The following is a 23,946-nucleotide window of genomic DNA, read 5'->3' as shown; positions in this document are numbered from 1 at the left end:
AAGGGGTGTTATCTAACTACAGTATCTAGCCATACCAGAAAGTGTCCTTAAACTTCTACGAAACTCTGGTACTGTTGAACTTTTTAATTCAGAAGATTATGTTGAAAGTTTTATATATACTGTATATAAATTTATATTGGAGGCACTAATATAGTGAAAGAGAAGTGCTCTAATAAACATATTTTGAACACACTCAGTTATGTTTCTGTCCCTTTATCTAGATGCTTTTGGTCTTGTTTATTTGAGGATATGCAGAGAGAGAAAGCTTGGAAAATTTGTGATAAATACTGTATCAATAACAAACGAAAGGAAGTGTCTTTCAAGATATTATATATAATTTATCCAGTAAAACTTGTGTTAGAAAGATTCAGACTGGATATTGATTATAAGTGTGATTTCTGTGGACTATAAAAAGAGAGTCTTTCTCATCTATTTTTTCACTATGTATACAACAATGTTCTGGATGCATGTAGCCAACTTTCTACAAAAGAAACTTAAGATGAATGTTGAATTAAATCTATTTGATGTAATTATATAGTTTAGTCAAGATAAAATTGAAAACAACATGTTGTATATCATACTATTATACATATAATATATATATATACAAATTTGACATTCATAAGAAAAACTGGTCAGGGACCAAGCCAACTTTCCTGCACTTAATTAATGAATTCAAACAATATAGCACCATCTTACCCAATGTTAAAAACAAAAAAGCCATTAAGATCTTTAAGTTATTAAATTAATATAATATGATGTAACATAAACTCTGGCATTATGAACATTTTTTTGTCTTCTTTTTTGTTTGTTTTTTCAATTGTCTATGTATCTGTTTGTACCTCTGTTAATGAGCATGTGTTCAATAAAGAAAGCATTATTAAAAAGAAAATGCATACTGTCATCTTCCAAAGTAAAAGCTTATCATAACACACACAAAAATCTGTCTATCTATCTATCTATCTATCTATCTATCTATCTATCTATCTATCTATCTATCTATCTATCTATTTATCTATCTATCTATCTATCTATCTATCTATCTATCTATCATCTATCTATCATCTATTTATCTATCTTTCTGTCTATCTATCTATTTTTAGAACTGCTTTTTTTTAGAACGGCTTTTAATGTGTAATTACTATTGTGTGTCTTATATTTTTATGATGTCCTTGTTTTTATGATCATTTTATCTGTGTAAAGTGTCTTTGAGTATCCAGAAAAGCGCTATATAAATTAAATGTATTATCATTATTATTTATTATGTGTATGGGTTATCTATAGGCTACATAGTTAGCAATAATGTAAACTAAATGTAGAAATGTAAAACATTTTATACATGTTTGGTAAAGTTTTAAATATTATTTTCTTTTTCTTTTTTTCTAAGACATAATTAAAACAGTTATAAAAACACAAAAACATTAAATATTAGAAAGTAAAAACAAACTAAAATAAACAAAAATTAAAGCTAGGATCGAAGCTAAAATAGAGTATAACACACAAGAGTAAAAGTTATAGGGCAGTATAAGATCATTATTATATATAAAGGCTACATAGTTTACAGTAATGTAACCTAAATGTATAAATATAAAACATTTTATACAGTAGTTTTAAATATTAATTTCACTTTTGTAGTAATATCATAAACCTGTAGCATGGTCCCATATGGTGACATGTGTTTACAGTAATGTCCTCCAGCTGTAAGGCCTGTCTGTCTCTCTCAGTGTGTGCGTAGTGGAGCTGTGGCAGCAGGGTGCAGGGTGAGCAGGGTGGGGTCGGGGTGAGGAGGAGGAGTCTGGGCTGAGGTGACGCTTCTTTTACTCATTTTTTGTTCAGAGGACTATCGGTCGGCCAACAGCAGCAGCAGCAGCAGAAGCAGAAGGGAGAGAGTGGAGAGAGAAGTGGAGAAATACAGAGAAGAGTCCGCTCCAGAAGAAAAGAACACCAACCTGGACTAATCTAAACCGCTTCCGCGTGTGTTCGACAGGTGAGATTCACTGATTGTATCTTCACTTTCTCCGACTGCTCCGTGTCTTTGTCATCGACGGGTTTGTTTTTCTCCTCAGTCTTTTTTCCTTAAAGTCTACAGTAGTTTCTATCTTCCCTTATATATAAGCGTGAATATGTATGTTAATGTGGGATCATGTTTGGTTTTCTTATATTTAGCCTATACCTGGGTGTAAATCCAGTCCTTGTGTCTGGAGTTCATTTCCGCATGCCTCAGACTGCCTGCTGCTGTTTAGGAGTTAAAGCTCGAGCTCCCCAGGCCCAGAAAGTTTCCTTTCTTTCTCTCATTAAACACGTTTTAGTTTATGTTCAACGCGTCAAAGAGCTCCTTCTGCCTCTTCATAACCATGTTTATATGACCCAGTATCGATCACTCGATACTTGACGTCACTTGTCAATAGAGTCCTACAGAGAGTGTGTCATTAGTGGTGGCCACAAGATGCGCGCGCACGTGTGTATGTGTCCGCGTGCGAGAGAGGCAGGCAGGTGAAGAGAAGGAGGTGTTCATGTTGCTGCTTCAGACAATCATTTAATGTGTTTCTGTAAAAAACAGAAAGTAAAGAGGTTACAGAGTTTGTGTCTCACACATTTTATGGTCTCTTAACACGTTGGCATGACAACAACAGCATTTATAGTCCCAGCTAGCTCCTAAATATAAACTTAAATAGACCTCAGTGCGATTAATCGATTAGTCAGTCCACATAAAGTTGATTGATTAATCATTTAAGTAATTTTTTTTAAGTAAATGTGCCAAATATGCTGGTTCTAATCTCTTCAATATAAAGCTTTCTTAATCCTCTATGATTATAATATAGGCTACTTTGGGTTTTCACTGTTTTAGGGCTGCAACTAACAATTATTTTCATTGTCAATTAATCGGTTGATTGTTTTCTCGATTAATTGATTACTTGTTTGACGTATAAAATGTCAGAAAAAGGTGAAACATGTCGATCAGTGTTTCCCAAAGCCCAAGATGACGTCCTCAAATGTCTTGTTTTGTCCACAACTGAAAGATATTCAGTTTGTCGTCATAGAGGAGTAAAGAAACAAGAAAATATTACATTTAAGAAGCCGGAAAATACTTGATGATTAATTTAATAGTTGACAACTGATCGTTTAATTGATTAATCGTTGCAGCTCTAGACTGTTTTTTTGGACAAAACAAGCAAATTGAAGAAGCCACCCGCACACTTCTGACATCTTGTAAACCAACAATTAATCAAGAAGTTAATTAGCAGATTAATTGATTATGAAAATAATTGTTAGTTGTATTTAAACACGTGAGCTCAAACAGTAAATAATACAATGATCTAATACACTGTGCATGACGGAGTAAGTTCCTGGTCACGCACATCTGTTATGTATGACAGCGAATAATGAATCATATCTCTAAAATGTGTTGCTGTGTTACTATAGCGCCCATCCACGCCCACAGTGATGTCTCCAGGTGTTGCCAAATCTTCCATGATGTCATTGCCTTAGTTTTGCGGATGAGTCCAGACTTGACAGGACAGCAGTTTGTCTTTCTTATTGACTGCAGCAGCACAAATTTTCTTTTTGAAGTGAGTGTGCAAATCTACTGAAATCGGCCCCCTTTTAAACAACTTTTATCTTATCTGCTCATCTGCGGTGTCCTCCGCCGCCAACTTTCATGTCTGTTAAAGTCAAATTGGACATGGATCACATTGGAATTAGACGCTTTTCTCTCTCTTGGACCGTTAAACACTAAATCTTGTTTGAATTATCAGCAAGTAACACCATCACAAAGAACAGCGCTGAAACAAGTTTGTGCCATCCAACTTGTTTCTGGACCAATGCGTCCAGCTGAGGCTGTTGAATGTGTGTCAGGCTGAATAGGACAGCGTGCCAATACTTTCTGCCAGTCAGGCGTCCGCAGAGCTGGCCCTGGGTCTGTGTCATCAAGTAGTACAGCAGCAGACAGCACCCTGGTTGGAAAGCTGTTCTGTCTGCCCTAAGGGAAGAGGGTGGTGCGACGGAGGGGGGGGGGGGGCGACTTACTGTAGATTTCGCGGCTACAGCTGTGGTGGCACGGTGATAATCTCCCCCCCTCCTGCTTAATTCCCTGATACTGTCCTACATTAGCAGAGCAAGAGGCCAGGAGATCCTTCAGTATATAAATAGATCTACACACTTTGCAAAGGGGATTACTGTATGGCATATATCCTAAACCTCTTTGTTTAGCGTGAAGGATTTCTTCTTTTGTGGATATCGTACTTTGTCTCTGTGTTCGGTGGTGCCTGGCTGAGTACTTTCCAGGGGCTCAGTTACAGCCACTCGGCGCACACGTTGTGTGACCTGCTCTGTGTTTGCATCGCACCATGCCTCTGTGTTTTACCGTTCCCATGGAGAAGGGGACGCCGAGAGATAGAGTTTCCCATCAGCTACAATAGGGGTCTTTTGTGGTTCAAGTCCAATGTGGTGGTGTGACGGCATCAAAATCGCCACGGGATTAAAGAGGACCTATTATGCTCAATCGGGTGCATATATTACATTCTGGGTTTCTACTGGAACATATTTATATACTTTAATGTTCCAAAAAAATATTATTTTTTTTCATACCGGCTGTGTTGCAGCGCCTCTTGAAAAGCCCAGTCTACTCTGATTGGTCAGCTGGCCTACTCTATTGTGATTGGTCAACTGAGCCAAACTCTTCGGACTCCGCTATAACTAGCTTTGTTTGAGGGTGTGGAAAAAGCACAAAAGCATAATACGTCCCCGTTAAAGAGGACCTATTATGCAAATTTTTCAGGTTGTATTTTGGCTTTCTTTTAGGAAATGATTTGTCAATCGAAAACAAACTCTTCGGACCACGCTAAAGCTCCGCTCTAGCTAGCTTTGTTTCAAGGCGTTGCCAAACTACCCGCTAGGCAGGTTTTATGCAGATGTATTACTTGGTGACATCACCACGTTACGGAAGAACAGACGGGACTTCAAGCTAGGCGTTTCAGGCTGCAAGCAAGACAGTTCAGGGGCAGTGTTTCTGTCGGGGAGTATCTCCCTTTGGCGTGGACTTTGGGCTTTGTAACTATGCAGAACTTTTACATGCACAAAAAACTATATAAAACATCAAAAGGAAAGGAAAATGCATAATAGGTCCTCTTTAACTTCCACAGGCTTTAGAGGAAATCTTCATCAGACAATGCTGTCCTCAAACCCTGCAGCCTCCTAGACACCCAGTGCTCCAATATTATTATTACTATCTCTGACCAAAGACATGGCTTCACTTTAACCTATAATGGTAAACCAGGCAGGTGCAACTAAACACTAGATTTCCAGAGAAGAGGTTAAATCAATCAAGCCAAAAAGTCTCTTTGTATAGGATGAATACAGTAATTGAATAATTAGCAGGATCATCTGAAAACATCCATTCATGTAAAAGATTTCTGCTGTCACTGACGAAAAGTAAAACCAGAAGCTTCTAGTGGAGCACAGTGGTATAATGCTGAGCAAGTAAAGCTGGCACTGCCCAGCTGAACCCTACCCACGACAGTCACTGAAATGAATTATTTACTTTCAACGGTTCCCTGGGTTGGATAAAACGAGGACAAGAAAATGTCCCGTACTTAAAATGTCACAGGCCTAATGGCTGTTTCTTCCCATCACTTTCACTTAAAAGCTGTATGAATGTGTCTGCCAGGTTTCAAGTCAACTCCTGTCAAAGCTCTGTCCAAAACACCCAACCCAGCCAACAGCATGCTGGAAATAGCTGAACCCTACTGTTTTCTTCATGAATACATTATTACCGTTGATAATTTTTTCATTGCTGACTGCGTATCCAAGCAGGGAGGGAGAGAGGGAGGGAAGTAGATTCCAGCACTGACTCAAAAGCTAAAGTTTTCACAGTTGGATGATTTGGCTGCGTTGTACTTCTCAGCATAGCGACTCTGATGAGTCCTGTGGTGTCTGTTTTTCTCCTCCTCCTCCTCCCCGTCCGTTAATTACACTTCTATGAGAGATTGAGGAAAGTGAGGACAGCGAGGGTGTGGCTGAAACAGAACGCAAACCACTAGGGAAGCTTGACTTGTTAGATGTGCAACATGGAGAACATCAACATCTCACATGGAGGTTCATTTAGCATATCGTCACTGTTGAGTGAAAATTTCATCACTCCGTTTTTGATTGTTTTCTTTTGAGGGATTTCGTGCTCTCTCGGGTTGAGAAAGTTGTGCAACCCTGGGGCCTGTGCATTCTTTGTAAAACACTGGATAAACTGAAATATGCATGGGTGTTTTGAGACAATCAGGGCTGCTATGCCTCCTCTTTTAGTTTCTTCCTTAAAAGTTGACATTTTGGAGGTTTTTAATCAACAGTATGAACGCTAGTCAACGGCAAGAGACAAATATTTTTGTGATCCCGTTTGAATTGCGCCATGAATCACACATATGATGTTTGTCAATTTAAAAAATAATTTTGAAAGTCTGTTTGTTGTAACTGTTGAAGTATAAGACTGTGAAAATACGTAATTAGAAAGACTACACACCCAAAAGCCACATAGTGACGTCTTTCTCTCTGAAGCTACAATGCCTGTGTGTTTCATACTGGGATGTACTCAAGCCGGCAACGGGTCTCGCTCGTTCTTTCGCTTCCCGGCTGATAACAAGACCAGGAGTCGCCGGATAAAACACAGATAACGTTACATTTGTGCGTGGAACATAGCTAAGTTAGCCAGCTAGTGTTGGTGACGTATATCGTGCGAGACGAGAGATGTAGTTCACTGAGCGTTTTCACACAAACTAAATGATACTACGACAAACCTACGACTTTCTCGACTTGCAAATTATCTTTTAAATTGACAAATATCATACAGTAAATATGGTCCCATGGGGTCCACCGGAAGGGGCGGGGCTTCGTCTCTACAAAACAAAATGACATGATGACTGTTGTCAGAATAAGTCACTCAATTTTTTATAATGCTACCTTTCACTCTTCAAATATTTAGATTTCGTGTTTCTTTTTTCTTTTCTTTTGGTTTTCATAAAGAAGCTCAAACGGTGAAGTTGAACTGGTTCTAGCGGAGCGTTGTATTCTTTAAGATCCCTTTAGACTTGGTTAGAAGCACCACCCCTCCCGCTCCCTCGTGCCTCTAATCTCCCTGAAAATTTAATCATCTGTCACATCGCCTCAGTGCTCAGCCGCACACCGATGCGTGGCGGTTCAAGAAAAAAGACAAGAAAAAAACTCCCGTCCCGGTAAGGCCTTTTTAAACAGAGCTTTGGATGCAGACACCAAACTTGGCCAGTGAACACACGGAGCCATCTTGATGTGCTTCGGCCCTTTTTGGTCGCATCCAGCGGGTACACTTGAGACCCGGTTTCCTTTTCACTGGGACAGCAGTCAATGGGACAATGCGGCTACTCTTTTCCTCTCTACCCCAAACAAAAGTGACACACAGAGGCTCTCTGTGCTCTGTCAGAGTCTTAGTTCATCCTCTTCCTTCCTACCGTCAACCAGACAACACGAAGAGGGCCTCATCCTGCTCACTGTAGGTCCAAAGACAAAATCATTGGCCTTAAAAACACTTTCTTCAAGTAATTTCACATGCTCACATACTGGATTAGGCTTTGTAGAAAGTGAAACCATATCTTTATGATGATATGGAAGACAATCTCTGGCCATACATCTGTCTGTATCTCAAAATCCTGGACTCCGTTTGGTGAACTTTGTTGTGCGCCTTGCAAATGAGGCTTTGTCGCACAGGGGTACACACCCCTTTCCACTCATTCCCTCCTCCTTTATCAGCTTTGTGTAATCTGATCCCGCTCTGCTCTCAGGCACCTCCTCCTCCGAGACAGCTCGCATTTCCTTTGATTCACAGCGAGATCCCACAGGGACTGGAGTAAACAACTACACGCCAGTTTCGCAGCCACCATACTGCATCCACCGGCTTAATTCGACTCATTAAAGTAGCAGCAGTGAATCAACTGACAGATCTGGGGCCATTATCCATTCTGCCGCTTATTTTATTCATTGGCATGCCGACTGTGGTCGACTGTGTGTTGTTGGGAATGTTTCCAGAGCGCGCTGTGCTCTGTATCTGCCACATATATTAGACTGATTCAGTTTGTGTGTTGCTCAAGTGCAGCAGTATCTCATTGTCTGTTCTTTCTCTGTGGGCTCTTGGCATGCTGGCGTTGCTATGGTCTGGATTTTATCAACCGCCTGTTACAGCCAATAGACAAACGCTCTCGTTCAAAATGTGGGCTTGAAGCAGCTGTGTTCTTCCTGAACTTGGCGAATGACGTGATACAGCCTGCGGGGGTTTGTCACCGTAGTTTTACGTCCACAGTAGGAACGGTTGTGAACGTACGGCCTCTCCTAACAAACTTCCCCTCTCTGATCAGACAGGCCAGCGAGTCAGATAATGTTGACCACCACTTCCTGTCACCCACCACAATAAATCCATTAGCTCTGCACCGCTTCACATCCTCTCTTATTGATTTATAACAAGCAACTATCCAGTTAGCCCCTGCTGCCTCCATTACAGCGCCATAACAGCTATCGTTGGACGAGTGGGAGGGTAAGGGACGTGTGGTTTGGGGACTAGGAAGGAGGTTGGTGGGGGGGTGTTAAGCTGTGTCCCATCGGGACAGCTGAACCCCGTCTCTGTGGATGCAGAGAGCACAATGTCAACTGCAGCCTGTCTGGAGGCTCAGCTGGCTGCACTGGCCATTTACTGTGTCAGGAGGGTCGGGCTGTGTGAGTGCAGGGTGTTGTGTTAAAGTCATCTGGGAAACAGTTTATTTCAAGAGGAGTGTATGTGGGTTTGTGTGTGTGTTGCATGTCAGGGGACATATTATGTGAAAGGGCGTGTGCGTGTGGGTGCAGCCTATATGTCAAATAGTTGATCTGTGCAGATGGTGCAGGAAGCTTTACAGATGTGTGGTAACATAATCTGCTTTATTTGCATGTCAGTCTAAACATGACATTAAGCAAGCCTGTTAGAAATCACAGAGCACCAGATGAGGTTGACAAATCCGCAATGTTCTGACAACCGTGTGACTTTGCAATTAACATAAATGTGTTGTGTTTTTCCAGAAGGACGTTAAAGGAATAGAGAGCTACAGGAATGAGTTCCTAAATCCCCGGAAATGAGTTAGCATTTTAGCACTTCTGGTTACCTAATCTGGAAGACAATGGGGTTTTACTTAGATGCCTGAAATAAGGTCTGTGGTTAACACAAGCTGAAGAGATTTAACGTTTTGTTCTACGACATAAAATACATCAATAAATAGTTTTTTTTTTGTAGTTTATTTATAGCCTAATGTTAGTTTTTTTTTACTTCTGGCGATTGCATTCACGCTTCAAAAATCAAAAGTGTGTTCATTTGTTGAGATTATTTTACGGAACAAACCGTGTTAGTATCATAAACATTTGTTTATAACCAAGCTTATTTTTCTGCAATAATCCAAAACCCAATGGAGAAATCCCATTGGCTTTTTGTCGAGGGAACCCAGGGCGATGCTAACTTCCTGGTTGGACTACAAAAATACGTCATCATCCCTGGAGCACTTTGTAGATAAACATTTTTCTTGCCAAGAGTTAGATGAGAAGAATGATACCACTCATGTCTGGACGATAAATATGAAGCTACCGCCAGGAGTTAGCTGAGCTTAGCGTTTTCAAGTGAGCTTTAGAGGTGCTGGTAGATGTATTTTGATATCACTAGACAGACCTGTTTCCAGTCTTTATGCTAAGCTCAGCTAACTGGCTGCTGGCTCTAGCTTCATATTTAACCAACAGACACCAGAGTGGTATCAATATTCTCATCTAACTCTTGGCAATAAGGCGAATGAGCGTATTCCCCAAATAATGTCAAACACTTAACACTATTTTTCTTTTTTTAAATGTTGCGGGCTTCATCTTCTCAAGCAGGCATGTAAAAGCCCAGCAGAGTGCACAGTAAAAGCCTGGTGACATGTTATTTACACCCCCGCCTGCCAAACAGGCATGGGGCGGAATAACGAATCACTGCAAACTCTGCAATGTATGTTAGGAGCCGCTCTGGAATACGACCAGAGTACATCTCCAGCCCCCTGGGCCTCTTCCCTGACCTGATTCATTCCTGCTGTGATACAAGCAGAGGAGCTTTTAGGGCCAAGTCAAAAAATCTGGAGCGCTGGAATGTTTTTCAGTTCGATACGGAGGTTGTGACATAACTTGTTAATTTGTCGGGATGATTCATTGAGGAGAATTTCAGTGTCAGAATCTACAGTTTAGCCCCTTTAGCAATTAGGTGTATCCAGCCTCACCCTGTTCACTCACATACACCCACACACTCTGCTGCCACACCCTGGTTGAGAGGCTGGGGAGACACTCCCTGTCTGATGTGCCTGCAGGGGGGGATGAGTTACTCATCCATTGTCACAGTATCCATATCCTCATAGTATCTGTTAGTTTCAGCCATGAGTGAGTGAGTCAGTGAGAAGTTTAGTGGTCGAAAGAGTGAAAAAGTGATTTACGCGGAGACACAGGACAGATTGAATACACTACGCTAGTGAGGAATGTCACACCAGCGTTTCACCATCGGGTGCTGAACGGTATCTGCTATTCTGTTGCAACTCGTTCACTGACACGCATTCCTGGTGTTACTGTGCAGGGGTTTTTTTAACCCCCTAGACTAAGTCATCCACAGAGGCTGATAGGGGAAGTGGTGGGAGTGACTGAGACGTGGTTTTCCTGAGAAAAACAAGTGTTGCTTCCATGTTCCTGCGCATTTGCGGGGGTGGATATATGATGGTAAAGACGATGACGGAGCAAAGGTACAGTGAGAGTGAAAGGATGCATCACTCATTAACTGGAAGAGAGCAAAGTCCAGTCAGAAGTACACAATACAACCAACAGCTTTCGGTCAGCGCTGAACAATGGGGGAGGGATCAGCAGATAAGCCTCGACACTCAGTTTTACTATCACCGTCATATACAAGAAGAAAAGTTTTTGTTCGGCTTTAGTTTTCACTTTGCTCCATGTTATTTTTCAAATCAAAACTATGAAGGTTTTTTTTTTATTTTCTTGGTTTGGGCCACAGTCGGGCATCGTGGGGGAGGGAGGAAGAAAACAAAATTATGAGAAAACCCAAGAGGCAGTTATCAGCAAACAAGCGAGCATAGCTTCAAACATCAGATGGGTCAGCGGATAAAACCCCCACCCCACAGCGCAGTGCCAGAGCAGAGTTTCGGTTACCTAGGCGATACACGGGGCGTGTCGCAGCGTTGCAACAGTTGGCTGAACCTGCCGCCTCGCCCAGGAAAACAAAGACTACACAAACACTGTCCTGATTTACAGAGAACAAGAACGTTCTGCATGGACACGGTGTGCGAACTGTAGTTAAGCTTGAAACAAAAACAAAGTCACGTGGGCTTTATTTCAGATCAGTTTTATCTAAAGTTTGATTTAAATGTTTTTAGATTTTTTTGATGAATGGACAGATAGTCGGGAGTTGCTCATCATCTTGACGGAGAAGCCCCCCTGCTTGTGTTTGAAAAAAGGCCACACCTTTAGTTGGAACGGTAGGAACACACAGTGATCGTAAGTGTAGCTTCTGTCTTATGAGTCAGTGCAGTAAGGTAGCATGTAGCTGCAAGCACAGACAGTCCTCTGGGGCCTGGTCCTGCAGGATCTTGTGCCAGACTGTCTACAGCTGAAACTCGCTGTTAAGGTGAGAGTGAGGCAGAGGGACATGTTGGGACCTTTTTACAAGAACATCAGGTTATTGTGAACACATGCATATCGACGGTAATTAACACACGCAGGCCCAAATAAAAAAACATGTGGGGACTTGCATGTGGGTTACTAGCCCATTAAAGTGCCACAGAGAGAAAACTGAGGACAAACTTAATGAGAAACATGACGTACACACACTGTTTTCTTCATCGTACAAACTGTGATGGGGAAAAAAAAGCTCCCAGCAGAAGCTACGATGACACACACAACAACACACCAGTAAACACACACACACAGTATGATGCCTGGGGGAGAAAAAGCGGGCTGGGTCGGCCGAGGCACTGAAACATAACACGACACATCCTTATGCAAAGCCTGAGGGCAAAAAAGATGAGGGAGTGGTGCTTTCACATCACCAACAGTTCCAGTTTAAAAGGCAGGGAGACAAAGCAGCTCGGCTTTGTACAAATTCCTTTCCTCCGAACCCATCAATCAACTCGGCAGCACTCACTCACTACATCGTTAAGCTGTGCTAGTATGAATCCGTGAATTTGAATGTAAGCAGAGGTGAAGGTGGTAATTTAGATCGTTATCGCTCATGTTGTGCGGACACGGCAGCTTGACATTGTGACTTTTAACCCCGACTTGTTTTATTAGTAGTAAAGACGGAAGATAAGTGTAGATGCTTATTGCATGGGATCATGATGTGAGCTGTAACCAGCTGTCATTTCCCTCTCCCCCTGCAGAAATCAGCAACCACACTCTTACATGTGTAGTACACGCACACACACACAAAAGCACAATGCATCCCTGCAATGTGCTCTGCAAAGAATCCTGTCAGTCAAACATCTGAACACACTTGTAACCAGCAGCACAGTGGACGCATTGTACCGGTCGGTCATATGTCGCATGCAGTGGCGGCAAGGCGGCTGTTATGAATGCAGATTTTTCTGCGATGAAGAGGGTTTCTGTGGTGGGCGACATTCAGGCTGCAGAAACGCAATCATAGAAAACATCCGTGCATGGTCTGCTGGTGAGAGTCTGCAAAGTCTAGAAGGATAGTTTATATTTTAATCTTCATTTTAAGGTTGCAAATTAGAAGGTGAGATAAGGGTAATGTGTGTATTTAGTTACGGGCGGCAACATTTCATGAATGTTAGATTTAATATTTGAGAGCTATTGTTTTGACAGGAAGTAACATGTTTTTGTGTTATCTTCATAAATTATTTTTAAAAGTCTGGAATTCACATCTACAACCCATAAAAGACTAAACTTTCTTCCCAAAAGTTAAAGCAGCAGTGGATAGAAATGATTAAACTATGATTAAAAAAATAAAACGATCACTATATCCTGACAGTAGTGCATGAGACAGGTAATCTGAAAAAAAATCATGTGCCCCTGTGTCCTCCGGTGCTCCTAATTGCATCTGCAAGATTTCACAGACCAGAGGAAAACAACCAATCAGAGCCGAGCTGGAGCCTTGCCGTCTCTGAGCAGCTGTCAATTACTCTCAAACTCTAATCAAACGGTCAAATTAGGCAAGGCTGATCAAATATGAATCAATATTCTGTTACTGTAGTGCCTATTTCTCTCCTCAAATGTTTTCAGAATCATCTTGTAGTGCACTGTTTAGCTGTAAAATGAGAAAGTTTGTGACCCGGCAGCCATGTTGAGATCAGTTGAGGAAATACCAAGCACCGCCCAACAGCCGGAGCAAACTTTCTCATTTTACAGCTAAACAGTACACTACGAGATGTTTCTAAAAACATCTGAGGTGAGAAATAGGCGTTACAGTAACAGAATATTGAATGAACAGCCAATAGGAACATTCTCTCTCTGAAATGACCTGTGATTGGTAGATTGTAGATTTTTTAAAGCCTGAAAACAGAGCCATGAGGAGGTGCAGAAGTCTAGTTTTCTCTCAGAGCACATGAATTACAAAATGCTGAAAGGTTGTTATTGAATTTTTGCCCAATGATGTCAAAAACATTCTGCCTACTGCAGCTTTAAGCACAGTGTCAAAATTATTGTTGTACTATGTAAGATGACTACGTGAGGATTGAATACCTCAGTAAATGGAACGAGAGGAATGATTTTTTTCATGTAGGAGGTGCAGAACAAACTTGCACCAACAAGTATCTTTCATGGCAGTTGCGCAATCTGGAGCGCTGTTACAATAAAGCTGCACGAGCTGCCTCAGGATGTTGGATGACTAGAAAACCTATTTAATGAGACCCAGAAGGCTTATAGATGGTCGTATTTGTAGACAAACAAAAGTAAAAGTCAATTCTCAGGCGTTTTCGAAGAGGTTTAGTGTGTTGCAAGGAGCACGCTCGCTGTCTGCGCACACACACACACATTCCCCCAACGGAGTGGAAACCTGACGAGCAGGTTCCTGATTGCCATGCGTCAGCAGCAGGCTGCTCCCACGGCTGTATGGGCGGAGGCCCGGGGTGAAAGGTCACTTGGGCTGGCTCGCATTCCTGACTTACAGCTGTCTCTTTTGCCCACTTTGCCCTCCCTTTCCCATGAGCCTCTGCTGCTGCTCCGTGTTGTCATTTTGCAGGCCAGGGTGCACGGCTGGGAGGGGGTCATCTTGTGAACTGTCATACTCATACTGCATATAAAAACTGAATTGACAGTCTTGTGTGAGGGAGCAGACACCTCGCTGGAATATGAATTAATTCATGCAGAGGCAGGAAGTTTATCATCATCATCATTATAGCAGAAGACATGTTGTAAATCTTTGGCTTTCTTTGTGTTTTTCAGGTTTGCTCCATCGTGGTTTTGATAACAGGAGGCAAGGATGGAAATGCAAAGTAAGTAATTGACAAACATTTTTACGTGTCATATTTCCTCTTCCTACATTCCTGCAAACTATTAAAAATATAGTGATTTGATGTTGACTTCAGTTTGAGCATTTCAATTTCTCTTTTGTATTCATCGCCTCAGTCCACAGGACTTTCTAAAGGAGACCATTTCTTTGATCATGACCTTTTCTACTTCCAACTATTGTTTTCATGTGTTTATATTGAGGTCACTTCCTTAATACGTTCAACAAACTGAAGGCTACTTCCGTAAAAGGGTTCCTTTTATGTGGCGTAGCAGTGAAACTGTGGTCCTGTGGCGATTTTAGTTTTCCTCAAAAGCCTCAGTTCATGTTTATCAAACTTGTTAATAAATGACTTCTGACGTCCCACAATTCCTCTCTCCGTGCAGGGGGTGAAGCCGAGTCCATGATGAAGGTGGGACAGTGGCAGAACACGATGTATAGCACTGACTCGGGCATCCAGTCTGGAGCCACCACGGTCAGAGATGACGACGACTACACCACCTCCAAGCAGTACACCGTGACCACCACCACCGTCACATCAGAGCCTGGTAAGACAATACGCAAGGGCCAAACCAGCCAATACGAATATGCTGTAGACTTAAATACATGTGGCCTGTGACATCATCGTCATCTCACCTCTCGACAGACATTGATGCCCACTACACCAGAGCCCAGCGAGTGCGGGCTGCGATGTTCCCAGAGACGCTGGAGGGAAGCACCACCATCCTGTCGACTCAGACGGACCCGTCCCAGATGACCAACGTCCAGCGGCTGGCCGAGCCCTCCCAGATGCTCAAGATGGCGATCATCCATCTGATCAACTACCAGGACGACGCCGAGCTGGCCACACGCGCCGTGCCTGAGCTCACCAAGCTGCTCAACGATGAAGACCAGGTGATGAACGCAGAATCATAACCGCGCACACACACCGCAGTATAGAGTACAACAGGAATGAGTCTTAAAACCCAGAAATGAGTTAGCATTTTAGCACTTCCGGTTCCCTCATCTGAAAGTCAATGTGTTTTTTTAATAGGTTTTTAGGTAGATGCCTGAAATAATGCTTGATTTCTGCAATAATCCAAAACCCAATAGAAAATCCTATTGGCTTTTTGTTGAGGAACCCATGGCGATGCTAACTTCCTGGTTGACCTACAAAAATACGTTAACCCTGGAGCACTCTACTTTGGTCAAATTAAAGGTCTAATGAGATAATTATATTGACTTATTACTGTTGCACATAATATAATATGCCTAACTATTCCTTCAAATCTGATAATCCATGAAAAGTCATGTTTAATGTCATTGTAAATGGAATATGTGAGGGTTTTGAACAGTTGGTCGGACAAATTTGAAGCCGCCATGTTGAGCTTGAAGTTTTAAACATCTTAAATACCACCCTCTAATAAAGAAGTAGCATTAGAATCAGGCAGAGTCACTTTCAAGTGTATATATTACCTCCCACCTATAAAAATGAACTCTTCTTCTCTCATCAGGTGGTCGTCAGCAAGGCAGCGCAGATCGTCAACCAGCTTACGCGCAAGGAGGCGTCGCGCCGCGCGATGATGTCGTCCCCTCAGATGGTGGCGGCGGTGGTTCGGGCGATGCAGAACACGAGCGACATGGAGACGGCGCGGGCCACGGCCAGCATCCTCCACAACCTGTCCCACCAGAGAGAGGGCCTGCTCTCCATCTTCAAGTCCGGAGGCATCCCTGCTTTGGTCCGCATGCTCAGGTACGTCCGGACAAAGAGAAAAGAGAGACAAAGTTAGAGTTTGTATATGTTGGGGAAATGTACTCTCTTTTAGTGCAGGTGTGAAAGTAAGTAAGTAAGTAAGTAAGGGTAAATAGCCAGGAAAGACCTTTTTGTCAATGTCAGTTGCATTTCAAGGCCCATTTGGTTGTTTTGTGAGGTTGCTCATTGAATCCTTTTTGAAATATACCAACTTTGTACTGATGTTTAGTAGTAGTTTAGTTTCTCTACCAGAAAACCATATTGTTCCTGCCACTAGCAGTTCTAGTTTAAGCACATTCTCTGGAGCGCGTTGAATGGCATTATGGGCAATGTAGGAGATCGCAGACTCAAGTGGAAATATATGAGGCAGGTTGAAGAAATCCGGTCCAACAAAAAAGTAAACAGAAAAAATACTTACAAACACTCATTTCAAGTGATATTTCATTTGATCTTTATCTAACTTGGACATGCCCATTTGTGTTGTGACACACACTTAACCCCCCCCCCCCGTTTCTGTCCCTCAGCTCTCCCATGGAGTCTGTGCTCTTCTACGCCATCACCACGCTCCACAACCTGCTGCTGCACCAGGAAGGAGCTAAGATGGCCGTCCGTCTGGCCGACGGCCTGCAGAAGATGGTTCCCCTGCTGAAGAAGAGCAACCCCAAGTTCCTGGCCATCACCACAGACTGTCTGCAGCTGCTGTCTTACGGCAACCAGGAGAGCAAGGTGTGTGCGTGTAATTGTCAACACATGTAATAAAAGGGCTTCATACCAGCCGAGTATTGTAATTGGAGACTGTTGAGGTTGCTGTGCTTGTGCGTGCATGTGTTTTTGTTTTGGGTGTGGCATGTGAACGGAGTTGTTGTTTGGCACAGTGAGGGTATGGGTGTGGTTATTTGTTGAGAGCGAGAACTAACTGGTGTTTACCTGCCTGGACAGGTCACGGCTCTGTAAGATTTGTGCATTGTAAACAGTTTTCTTTTCAAAAGTGTGTTAAAAAAATCTTTTTCCACGCCATCTATACTTTGTATACTCACACAGTCCCTCTCTCTCTCACAGCTGATCATCCTGTCCAACAGCGGTCCCGAGGGTCTCGTTCACATCATGAGAAACTACAACTACGAGAAGCTGCTGTGGACCACAAGCCGTGTGCTCAAAGTGCTCTCTGTGTGCCCCAGCAACAAACCCGCCATTGTAGAGGCTGGTATGTTATCTATGTTTTCTCTGTGTGTGTGTACAAGGTAGTCCTACAGGTGTGTCGACTTTTTTTTGTTACCTGAACTGCGGCTTCTTGTCAAGCACAGCGCTAATTAATGAGACGTTGCTGAGAGCTGAGTGAGTAACTTCTCTGTTCCCTGCAGGTGGGATGCAGGCTCTGGGTAAACACCTCACAGGCACCAGCCCGCGTCTGATGCAGAACTGTCTGTGGACGCTCAGGAACCTGTCTGATGCCGCCACCAAACAGGTCTGTGTGTCCAAACTCACTTTCTCTTTTTTTCTAGGGCTGTCAAAGTTAATGCGATAATAACGCGTTCATGCAAATTTGTTATAACGCCACTAATTTTTTTAATGCAACTTGCAATTTTTAGGTTGTAGCAGGCTCAGAAAACCTAAGGAATCCGTTTGTACCAACCATGTCCTGTACTTAGCTTGTCGCAAAGGAGATTAAATAACGCTCCAAACTTACGCTACATTTTGGCGAGGAAAAACTGGCATGTCCATTTTCAAAGGGGTCCCTTGACCTCTGACCTCAAGATATGTGAATGAAAATGGGTTCTATGGGTACCCACGAGTCTCCCCTTTACAGACATGCCCACTTTATGATAATCACATGCAGTTTGGGGCAAGTCATAGTCAAGTCAGCACACTGACACACTGACAGCTGTTGTTGCCTGTTGGGCTGCAGAAACCTGTGTTTCTGGACAATATTTGTCATTGTTTTGTGTTGTTAATTGATTTCCAATAATAAATATAAACATACATTTGCATAAAGCAATTGTATTTGCCTGCTTCCATGTTGATAAGGATATTAAATACATGACAAATCTCCCTTTACGGTATTTATAACACATGAAAAAATGTGCGATTAATCACGATTAACTATGGACCATCATGCGATTAACAGCGAGTGACGGCCCTACTTTTTTCTTCTTGTTCTTCATGTTCATAATTCGACACACGAGGAACTTTCTGACATCTTTCTCTTCCCGTCTCCAGGAGGGTATGGAGGGCCTTCTGCAGGTGCTGGTGGGCCTGCTCAGCTCAGACGACCTCAACATGCTCACTTGCGCCACAGGCATCCTGTCCAACCTCACGTGCAACAATGCCAACAATAAAACTCATGTCACCCAGGGCAACGGCGTCGAGGCGCTGATCCACGCCATATTGCGTGCCGGCGAGAAGGAGGATGTGACCGAACCTGCCGTCTGCGCCCTGCGCCACCTGACATCGCGCCACCAACAGGCCGAAGTGGCGCAGAATGCTGTGAGGAGACACTACGGCATCCCCGCCATCGTCAAGCTGCTCAACCAGCCCTACTACTGGCCCGTCATCAAGGTAGAGAGGAGGGAGGGATGGAGGTGTAGTACGGGCTCAAATAAGGGTCAACAAGATTTTAAGCTTGTGATATAATGTTTGGAAATCATTCAACTTAATTTTTCAGAAGAGTCACATGCAACCACAGTCTTTGAAATTATATTTGAACACCATTTTTCATAAGCTCAACATCTTACTGACACTTCTCTGAGCCCATAGGTTAGTCTAGATAGGGGAAATGAGTGGTTTACGAAAGATGGAGGAAAGGACTCCAGAAAGGAAAGCAGGGGTCGACTGAAAGCAGGTGGTTGGAGGGAGCATAAGTTAAGAACTGTGAAACCAACACATTGAGGAGTTAAGAGAGAGTCTGGGGGGAAATGGTGAGACAGATGGACGAGGGGACGGCAGGTCCGGCAGAAAGCCAGAGTCTCAATCAGCCTGAAAGAGCATGAAATGACATGACAGCAGGAACAGTATGTTTAACAAGACCGGGCTTTAGGAGGGGGGGATTATCTATTATTTTCTCTTTTTTTCAATTCACATTTCTAGTGGAGAAGCTTGAAGTTGTTTGTCACAGCCTCGTTTTACTTGCTGACCAATAACGGTGAACAATATCATGACCGTATCTTTTCCTCTCTTCCCTGATTGAAGGCTGTGGTCGGCCTGATCCGCAACCTGGCCCTGTGCCCAGAGAACCAGGCCCCTCTGAGGGACGCTGGAGCGATCCCCCGTCTGGTCAACCTGCTGCTCAAAGCCCACCAGGACGCCCAGAAACATGGTTCATCCACCCAGCAGACATACCAGGTGCGCGAGGGGCTAGTTTGATAGGATGGTTTCTGATTAACTACATGTGGGTTTCAGGGATTGTGGGAATTAGTAGTCGTGTGAATTATTTATGAATTTTTCGGTACCCTTGAGTAACATTTCTTCTTTCTGTCCTGCTTCCCAGGATGGAGTGAGGATGGAGGAGATCGTGGAGGGCTCAACAGGAGCTCTGCACATCCTGGCAAGAGATCCCATCAACAGAGCAGACATCGCCAACCTGCAGACCATTCCTCTGTTTGTTCAGGTAACGGAGGAAACCGAAGCGCTCACACTTCCTCGTCTTGGTGATTAACTTCCTTACGTTTTGTTTTTGTTTTTCCAACTCATTTCCTTCCTCTCCCTCTCCAGCTCCTCTACTCTCCAGTGGATAACGTGAAGCGCGTGGCAGCTGGCGTCCTGTGCGAGCTGGCCCTGGACAAACCGTCAGCTGAGCTCATTGACAGCGAGGGGGCGTCGGCTCCGCTGATGGACCTGCTGCACTCCAACAACGAGGGCATCGGTAGGACACCCAGATAATGCACTGCGATTAGCTTACTGTAATGTAGCATTTAGTCAACATAGGTGGAAAAGGAACAAAGTCAATTTACTCAAGTGCTTACTACTTACTGTAAGTGCAGTTTCCAGGTACTTCACTTTACATGACCATGTCCATTTTGTGAGACAGTATACTTTTACTCCACTGCATTTCAGAATGACATATAGTAGACTATATTAAAGGGGAACTACATCCATTTTCAAAATTCATACATATTATTCCTATGGTCTAAGACAGTCCAAAGATATTGGCAAACATGAGCAACTCTCTCCCAAATCCATAAGCTAGAGTGCTAAAACTCAAACTTATGATGTCATAGGGTATAAAGTGTTCAACGGCTCCATAGACAATGAATGGGAGAGATGCTATAGATGACACTGAGAGCAGCCAGGGGAATGATCTGAGTATATGGGAACATTTTCTGTTTCACAACTGAGAACACAACAATAGAATAAAACTCATTTGTGTATAAAAAGAAAACAAACATTATATGGGTCCACAAAATCCAAAGTCTCCCATTCATTGTCTACGGACAGCTCCAGACTTTATAATATAAATAATAATAACATAATAATTTGACACAAAACAGTCCGCCAGAGTCCGAGATCAGAACTGCGCCCATAGCAACGGTCTGCTTTACATAGCAACGATCTGTTATAAAGAAATAACAGACCGTAGAATTACCGTGATTGACCAATCAGAATCGAGTATTCAACAAAGCCGTGTAATATCTGTGGTTAATAATGTGGAATAATGCCTCAGGGAGTTCTATAAAAAAACAAATACTACATACAACTCACTCATGCAGTCATTTGCATGAGCACTAAAACTAATATGTTTTCACTGTTACTTTATCTTTGAAACTTCTGTTGCATTCCAGACTAAAACGGGGAGTTGGATCTGTGCTCAATACACCCACACACTATAATACATTATTATTAATAAAAGGAGTGGAAGTTCACTGATCGTGTCCTTATTCTTCCCCCCCCCTCAGCTACTTACGCTGCAGCTGTGCTCTTCCGCATCTCCGAGGATAAGAACTCCGACTACAAGAAGCGAGTGTCCGTGGAGCTCACGCACTCTCTGTTCAAACACGACCCCGCTGCCTGGGAGATTGTGAGTGTCTGGCGCCCCCCACTGCTAGGACATGACAACTGAACATTAAAGTCACATTTTGTTAAGGTTTCAAAGGCTAATAAATAAGCTGTCTATATGAAAGTGTTGACTTAATTTGACCTTTGCCCTCTTTGTGACCTCTCTGCAGGCCCACAACAGTGTCCCTATGGAAGCACCCTATCAAGATGGTGAGTAACTGTCTGTGCACATACAGCACATTCCTCAGCACTGGGTCACTCCACCACGGGGAGCGACCGCAGTGTTAAAATGCTGTAATCTGCTAACAGGTTGCCTCCCTGCTGCAGCCTACAGATGCAATTTACCATCATCATTTGGTAGCAAAATAAATAGTTTAGCCATTGTACCATTCTTATCTCATTCACTTCTGCCTTCTGTGTCTTCTTAAATACATCACTACCTATTCCTCATTGCCAAGTCTAAAAGGTTTTCTCCCCATCGATCTCATCCCTGGCGTTTCCTTATCTGTGTTTGCATCTTCCTCTTAATTCCCGTCCTTTTCCTTCTCTTGACTTTTCTCCTTGTATGGCCTTGGTATTTTCCATCTCCTCTCAGAGCAGAGACTCTCCTCTCTCTATGATCTCTGTGCTCCAAAAATGTGCCTAATATGTGGAAAATGTTAAATGATTTCCACTAGCTTGTGCAGTTCTCTGTGCTGCTGTTGCCGCCGTCATGACAGCAGCAGTAACTAAACGCTAAGTAACATATAGTCTGTTGGTCCAGTGTGTAACAAGTAAAAGACACTAGTGTTGTGATCTCTTGCAGAGCTGGATGCTGGTTTCCAAAATTACGGAGGGTATGACATGGCCATGGACAACATGGACGCAGGTATGATGCAGGACGAGTACCAAAGCAGCATGGCCTACGACAACAGACAATAGTACCCTGAATTTTAAAGGTCAGTACATGCAAATGTTACCTCAGCCAATCGGGAGCGTTTGTCTAAAATTTAAATCATAAATTTTTCTCGATGACATTAAATATTGATGACTAATGTCAAGTAGGAGACAATTTAAAATACCAACAAAAATCCTTCTTTTATTCTTTATAAAGAGTTTATAAAGGGTACACAACAAATACAAGATGCACAAGTACTGATAACATTCAAACAATATAAAAGTTTTGTATGATAAAATATAATAATTAATTTAATTTAATGAGATGAAAGGCATGAATATTAATGAGTTAATATATATTTATAATGTTTTAAGAACCTGTTGCTTTTGTTATTATTTGTAAGAGCGTTAACGAAGGAGCTCCACTCAATTAAGAAAAGAAGAACTGGAAAAATTCTGTTAGTGAATTAAGATGGCAAACTGCAGCCCAACGGGCAACAACAGCTGTCAGTGTGTCAGTGTGCTGACTTGACTATGACTTGCCCCAAACAGAAAATGTAGGAGCCCATTGCTCATAGTGAGAAGGTTGAGTAAGAAAGTAGGTTGTCAGGGCCTTTTTAAAGTCTGGTGTTTCTTTTTCTACAACATACAAACTTTCAAACAACATATATATGGAAGAGCGGTGCCTGAGAAGCAAGTCGATATTGTGGAATCAGCTCTGTGGATTTTTTCCTCATCATGTCTTTTTCCTCTTCTTCTTATAGACGCTGAGGAGACAGAATGGTGGCGAAGGAAGCTGAGGAGTTGAAACGGGACGTGGTGGGACAAAGGAAAGGATCTAGTCATCAGTAGAGATTATTCCCTCTGCTCTCAGCCTGATGTAATATATGCAATTATCACTGAGTACGGGACTCATAATCTTAACAGGGCTCAACTTTTGTTTTATAGCATAATTTTGCTGATTATAACGATGACGATGCTTGTAGGTTTCTGTTAGAGAACCTTTTAAGAGTGTGTGTGTGTGCGCATGTGAGTGTGTCTGTGAGTGCGTCTGTGAGTGTTTACGCTTTTGGGTGGGTATTTTATGCCAAAGAGATTTTATTTTGTGACGATAATCGTGTAGCTTCCTTCTTTTCTTTTTTTTTTTCTTTTTTTTCTAAAGAAAAAGGGACAAAAAGAGAATAATAGTTGAAAACACTGCCAGAGGTGGCTCAACGTGCACGGTGCACCTGCTCACCGCTCTCTTTCTTTCTTAACGCCTTTGTAACGGACACTGCTGTCTACGCTGTAGTTTTGACACTATATACCGTCAACTTTCTCCCGCTGTGACCCAACTGTTAAGAGTCGGTGAAGAGTTAGTTAACACGGGCTCGTTCTGTCTCGCGGCACTAATTCAGTAGGGGTGAACAAACGAGGAGATGTGGAGGTCTTTGACAGACCTCTGAGAGAGCAGTGTAGGGCTGCTCCCCCAACCCCAAAATGGTCGTTTGTTTTTTAGGAATTGTTTCACATCTTTTATAAGTTATTCACTGGGAAAGATTCACATTATCCGGCATTACCAGAATATTAACAAAGATGTCTTTCGTTATGAACTGAATTTAGAGTCTAGATGGTTATCATTTGCAGGAGAACAACAATGTGGATACAGTGGTTTTGCAGATGTTTTCGACAGATTGACTGATTGATTCGTCAACACGTGTGGTGATATATAGTCGGGGACAGCCCTACAGCTGGAGCAAACTACTGACAGGGAAATTTTGTCTTTCTACTTAATAAGAGTTTTTACTGAAATTTTGTTTAATAAAAATAAAGGATATATTAAACATAA

General features: G+C 42.6%; 1 protein-coding gene across 1 annotated transcript; it reads left to right on the top strand.

Moving 5' to 3' along the window:
- Positions 1 to 1,815: 1,815 nt before the first annotated feature.
- On the top strand, positions 1,816 to 23,946 carry jupa (junction plakoglobin a). The gene is made up of 16 exons (XM_074629011.1): positions 1,816 to 1,987; positions 14,458 to 14,507; positions 14,908 to 15,069; positions 15,168 to 15,415; positions 16,015 to 16,253; positions 16,778 to 16,979; positions 17,313 to 17,457; positions 17,615 to 17,718; positions 18,471 to 18,809; positions 19,440 to 19,592; positions 19,738 to 19,857; positions 19,962 to 20,112; positions 21,143 to 21,264; positions 21,413 to 21,452; positions 22,048 to 22,180; positions 22,883 to 23,946. Exons 2-15 carry the CDS (start codon positions 14,495 to 14,497, stop codon positions 22,161 to 22,163), a joined length of 2,154 nt encoding a protein of 717 aa, XP_074485112.1. The 5' UTR covers positions 1,816 to 1,987; positions 14,458 to 14,494; the 3' UTR covers positions 22,164 to 22,180; positions 22,883 to 23,946.

Source organism: Sebastes fasciatus, chromosome 3 (genome assembly GCF_043250625.1).
Source record: "Sebastes fasciatus isolate fSebFas1 chromosome 3, fSebFas1.pri, whole genome shotgun sequence".
Classification (NCBI taxonomy): Eukaryota; Metazoa; Chordata; class Actinopteri; order Perciformes; family Sebastidae; genus Sebastes; species Sebastes fasciatus.
The sequence above is the reverse complement of the archived record's forward strand: the minus strand, read 5'-3'. Positions and strand labels throughout refer to the sequence as shown.

Excerpts from the sequence above, each read along its gene's own strand:
- jupa (XM_074629011.1), top strand. Across the intron at positions 15,070-15,167 it reads CACCGTCACATCAGAGCCTG|ACATTGATGCCCACTACACC; the intron begins GTAAGACAATAC and ends ACCTCTCGACAG. Across the intron at positions 15,416-16,014 it reads TGCTCAACGATGAAGACCAG|GTGGTCGTCAGCAAGGCAGC; the intron begins GTGATGAACGCA and ends TTCTCTCATCAG.